The sequence below is a fragment of the Pundamilia nyererei genome, unplaced genomic scaffold (genome assembly GCF_000239375.1).
Source record: "Pundamilia nyererei isolate P.nyererei 1_Seehausen unplaced genomic scaffold, PunNye1.0 scaffold00285, whole genome shotgun sequence".
Classification (NCBI taxonomy): Eukaryota; Metazoa; Chordata; class Actinopteri; order Cichliformes; family Cichlidae; genus Pundamilia; species Pundamilia nyererei.
Genome location: NW_005187686.1, coordinates 623,603 through 629,115, shown reverse-complemented (window position 1 = coordinate 629,115; position 5,513 = coordinate 623,603). Strand labels below are relative to the sequence as shown.

At 43.6% G+C, this 5,513-nt stretch overlaps 1 protein-coding gene across 3 annotated transcripts in view; it reads left to right on the top strand.

Moving 5' to 3' along the window:
• Positions 1–2,186, top strand: part of LOC102196127 (E3 ubiquitin-protein ligase TRIM21-like) — a 6,012-nt gene extending 3,826 nt beyond the window's left edge. The window contains exons 2-3 of one of the 3 annotated variants that reach the window (XM_005750730.1): positions 260–674; positions 807–2,186. In XM_005750730.1, the coding sequence (XP_005750787.1) occupies positions 269–674; positions 807–1,927 (1,527 nt within the window). In that variant the 5' untranslated portion in view covers positions 260–268 and the 3' untranslated portion in view covers positions 1,928–2,186. Of the gene's footprint in view, positions 1–259 lie in introns of all 3 variants that reach the window. The other 2 variants (XM_013915300.1, XM_005750729.1) reach the window with 2 other exon arrangements.
• The last annotated feature ends 3,327 nt before the right edge of the window (positions 2,187–5,513 follow it).

Here is a 5,513-nt window from a genome sequence, read left to right as displayed (position 1 = left end):
GTGTGTGTGTGTGTGTGTGTGTGTGTGTGTGTGTGTGTGTGTGTGTGTGTGTGTGTGTGTGTGTGTGTGTAAAAGGTTAATCTTTGGAGTATTTTAAAATCAGACATTCTGAATAAACTGATTTTGACATGTCACACTTTTAGGTTCAAATTTGCTTGGTTTTGTAAAGAGCACAACACTGAAATTTGTTTCTCTCTTTTTTAAAATGAAATTTAAAGTGAATTTTATATAAAATGTGTTTCTTTTCTTTCTCCGTCAGAGTGCAGACATGTCTGCTGTGAGCAATCTACGATCTGAAGATCAGTTTCTGTGCTGCATCTGTCTGGATGTGTTCACTGATCCAGTCAGTATACCATGTGGACACAACTTCTGCAAAAACTGCATCACTCAGCACTGGGACATGAATGCCATGTGTCAGTGTCCTATGTGTAAAGAGACTTTCTACACTAGACCTCAGCTGAGGATCAACACTTTGCTCTCTGAGGTGGTCGCTCAGTTCAGACGTGAAGTTCAACAGAAGGCCAGCAGCAGTAGCTCAGAGCAACAAGCTGCCAAACCAGGAGAAGTTCCCTGTGACATCTGCACTGGAACCAGACTGAAGGCCCTGAAGTCCTGCCTGGTGTGTCAGGCGTCCTACTGTCAGACTCACCTGGAGCCTCATCTGACAAAGAAAGGTCTGAAAAGACATCAGCTGATTGATGCTGTGGAGAACCTGGAGGGCAGAATGTGTAAGAAGCATGATAAACCTCTGGAGCTGTTCTGTAAGACCGACCACACATGTGTCTGCATGCTCTGTTCTGTTTTAGACCACAAGAACCACGAGTTTGTTCCTCTGAAGGACGAATATGAAGGAAAGAAGGCAGAGCTAGAGAAGACAGAGGCTGAAATTCAGCAGATGATCCAGAAGAGACGACTGAAGATTCAGCAGATCAAAGAGTCAGTGAAGATGAGTAAAGGTGATGCAGACAGACAGAAAGCAGAAGGTGTTCAGGTCTTCACTGCTCTAAAGAAGTCTGTCGATAGAGGCCTGAAGGAGCTCATAAAGGAGATTGAAGACAAACAGGAAACAACAGAGAAACGCGCTGATGGTCTGATCAAAGATCTGGAACAGGAAATCTCTGAGCTGAAGAAGAGAAGATCTGAGGTGGAGCAGCTGTCACGCTCTGAAGACCACCTCCACATACTCCAAAGCTTCTCGTCCATGAAAGCTGCTCCACCCACCAAGGACTGGAGAGGAGTGAGCGTCCGTCCACCATCATACGAGGGGACTGTGGTGAGAGCTGTGGCTCAGCTGGAGGAGACGCTCAGGAAACTTATGAAGAAGAAGCTGTTTGAGGCTGAGCTGAAGAGGGTCCAGCAGTATGCAGTGGACGTGACTCTGGATCCGGATACAGAAAATTCTAAACTCATCCTGTCTGATGATGAAAAACAAGTGCACTGTGGTGATGTGAAGAAGAAACTTCCTGACAACCCAGAGAGATTTTCTTCCTGTGTTAATGTTTTAGGAAAGCAGAGTTTCTCTTCAGGCAGATTTTACTTTGAGGTTCAGGTTAAAGGAAAAACTGACTGGGATTTAGGAGTGGCCAGAGAGTCGATCAACAGGAAGGGAAAAATCGAACTGACTCCTCAGGATGGTTTCTGGACTGTGTGGCTAAGAAATGGAAATGAATACAAAGCTCTTGCTGGTCCTCCAGTCCCCCTCTGTCTTCAGTCTGGTCCTGAGATGGTAGGGGTGTTTGTGGATTATGAGGAGGGTCTGGTCTCCTTTTATGATGTAGGTGCTGCAGGTCTTATCCACTCCTTTACTGGCTGCTCCTTCATTCACAAACTCCACCCATTCTTCTGTCCCTGTAAGAATGATGGTGGTAAAAACTCTGCACCTCTGATCATCTGTCCTGTCAATCAAACTGAGTCGATCAACGACTGATTTTATTTGATGAACTGATTGATTTTTATTGAAGGGAACAAATAAGCATATCCAATGTAAATATTCTACAGTCTCCATGTTTTCTATAGTATCTGTTTATTGGGGACTCCAATTCACACTTAGATTTGATTTTCATTGAATTTGATGTAAACAGAAGAAACGTTAAATCAGCAAATGCTCCCACTAATGGAGACTTGAAATGAAGACCAAATATCAGTGAAAAAATGTCAAAAAGCTTCATTTCAAAATAAAGTTTGTTAAATGCTGGTTGATTAATGGATGATTGTGAAGAGAAAGTTGTTTAGAAGATAAAGAAACTCACAACTAAGATATCTATTTTTTTACATGCGCATGGGCGGCCCCGATCTAATCTGCTCTACACCAGAGTGTGCACAGCAGACGTGACACAGAAAAACCGCCCAGGGCATTCAGAACATCCTTTTATTTATACTTGAGCCTTCAAGGAAGTAGGAGTGACATGTTCAAAATACAAAAACATTTCCATAAAAGGAGAAAGAGACCGTTAGCTTGCCTGTTAACAAAGGAGGTACTATGTATGTCACAGCATTCCTCTGCACATCTGTTTTTGCTCCCTTTTCCTGTGGTATTTTCAATTCACAAGCTCTTCTTCCTTTATATGAAGCTACAACTAAACACAATTCACAAACTTAAAAATCTTTCAACATTCCCTCCTGTTTGTAGCTGAAATTAAAGAGATATATCAATGTGTTTCAGACACAGACCCTACATTGTGAGTGCTTTCGGTCTGGTCGTCATAAAATGTATATCATTCAAACATAATCATTCATCACATTAGTTTCATACTCATCGTCTTCTCCTTCTTCCTTGTCTGGCACAGTGATATATGCAACGAGAGGTTGAGATATCATCCTTGATACCATTCCTCTTACACAGGGGATAATGCATGTAGTAAAGATACAAAACATGATAAGTATTAGGCCAAAAAACATCAAAACCTTAAACATCAATGTTCTCCATGAGCCGCTCATAAACCAATCCCACCAATTACTTTGTGAATTTGCCCAATCGGTTACCTGTGCCTGTTGAACATTTCTAAGTAATTGTAGAGCATTTGTCATATTATCAGAATGCACATTGTCTGCAATATACAGTGGGGCAAAAAAGTATTTAGTCAGCCACCGATTGTGCAAGTTCCCCCACTTAAAATGATGACAGAGGTCAGTAATTTGCACCAGAGGTAGACCTGCACCAGACTGGGAAGAGTGAATCTACAATAGACAAGCAGCTTGGTGTGAAAAAATCAACTGTGGGAGCAATCATCGGAAATTGGAAGACATACAAGACCACTGATAATCTCCCTCGATCTGGGGCTCCACGCAAGATCTCATCCCGTGGGGTCAAAATGATCATGAGAACGGTGAGCAAAGATCCCAGAACCACACGGGGGGACCTGGTGAATGACCTGCAGAGAGCTGGGACCAAAGTAACAAAGGTCACCATCAGTAACACACTACAACGGCAGGGAATCAAATCCCGCAGTGCCAGACGTGTTCCGCTGCTGAAGCCAGTGCATGTCCAGGCCCGTCTGAAGTTTGCCAGAGAGCACATGGATGATACAGCAGAGGATTGGGAGAATGTCATGTGGTCAGATGAAACCAAAGTAGAACTTTTTGGTATAGACTCAACTCGTCGTGTTTGGAGGAAGAAGAATACTGAGTTGCATCCCAAGAACACCATACCTACTGTGAAGCATGGGGGTGGAAACATCATGCTATGGGGCTGTTTTTCTGCCAAGGGGACAGGACGACTGATCTGTGTTAAGGACAGAATGAATGGGGCCATGTATCGTGAGATTTTGAGCCAAAACCTCCTTCCATCAGTGAGAACTTTGAAGATGAAACGAGGCTGGGTCTTCCAACATGACAATGATCCAAAACACACCGCCCGGGCAACAAAGGAGTGGCTCCGTAAGAAGCATTTGAAAGTCCTGGAGTGGCCTAGCCAGTCTCCAGACCTCAACCCCATAGAAAATCTGTGGCGGGAGGTGTAAGTCCGTGTTGCTCGGCGACAGCCCCAAAACATCACTGCTCTCGAGAAGATCTGCATGGAGGAATGGGCCAAAATACCAGCTACTGTGTGTGCAAACCTGGTAAAGACCTATAGTAAACGTTTGACCTCTGTTATTGCCAACAAAGGTTATGTTACAAAGTATTGAGTTGTATTTTTGTTATTGACCAAATACTTATTTTCCACCCTGATTTACCAATAAATTCTTTACAAATCCTACCATGTGGATTCATGGATTTTTTTTTCACATTCTGTCTCTCACAGTTGAAGTGTACCTCTGGTGCAAATTACTGACCTCTGTCATCATTTTAAGTGGGGGAACTTGCACAATCGGTGGCTGACTAAATACTTTTTTGCCCCACTGTATGTGCAACAAGTTGTATTGAACAAAACACACAGTCCACCCTTTTCTGCCAAGATCATGTCCAGAGCAACTCGGTGTTGCATAACAGTTATTCTTATGGCATCAATTTCCTGATTTTGCTCATTGTTGATGGTGGTCGATGCATTTAAAAACAGCCCAAAACGATAATCTAGAGTTTCAATACGCAGGGCATGTTTTCCAACTCCAATTCATGGAAATATTGCATGGACAATCTTTTGTCCAGTAGTCCATGTTTTAAATTCTTTCGGTACGTCAGTGCCCCACACGGAATCATGTGGCTCCACTTGCTGGGCTTCTCGTTTCTTTCTCGTAGATTGGAAGCTCTTGATTGCCGTTATCTTGAATGTGTGGTCAGAGATGAATATAGGGGCACATGTGCCTGTCCACTGCTCTGGGAGTATGAAATAGGCACGCTGTCCACATAACCATGCCATTCCCTGTACCCAATAGGTACCGTTAGATGGACTGTTGTTCTTCACTGGGCCACCAAGTGTATGTGTATACGTTCCTACACAGTTCCTGGTGGTCCCTAAATCAATGGTTCCTATCGTCTGGCGATAACATCTCAGATGCTCCCATTTTATTGGATTGTCTAGGAACACCGGGAAATGCAGTGCTTCATGTCTTTGTTTAACCTTCAAGTTAACCCAAAACAATTGGTCACAGGTGCCATCTCGAAGTCCAATAGTCAAGGGGTCGCTGTGGTTTAAGAGAATTCCTGAATATTGATAACCTAGACTGGCAAAGCTTGCTGCACATGTCACTTGAGTCATGTTCATCGGTCTGCCATATAATGTAGCATGCTGTGTTGTAGCAGGCATGTGTGAGCATATATAACAATCTTTGCCTTCTGTGCGATTATATATGTATCTATACCAGGCGTTGTTCATCCAGGGATGGATGTGGTCCTGTGTCACTTCAGCCAGGTGCGAGTTGTCATATGTCTATGCCCTTCTATGTAGGTTGGCTTCTTGATCCTTTACGTGCATCAGGGTCCATGCTGTAAGCAGCAGGGCCAAGGTGGTAAACAGAATAATCTTCATGATGACCAGACACACCGATTTACTCTGGTGAGTAGACTACAGGCGAGAAGTAGAAGGCGGGACATACCCGATCAGCCCTCCCTTCACCTGTAGATCACCAAAGAGTCGG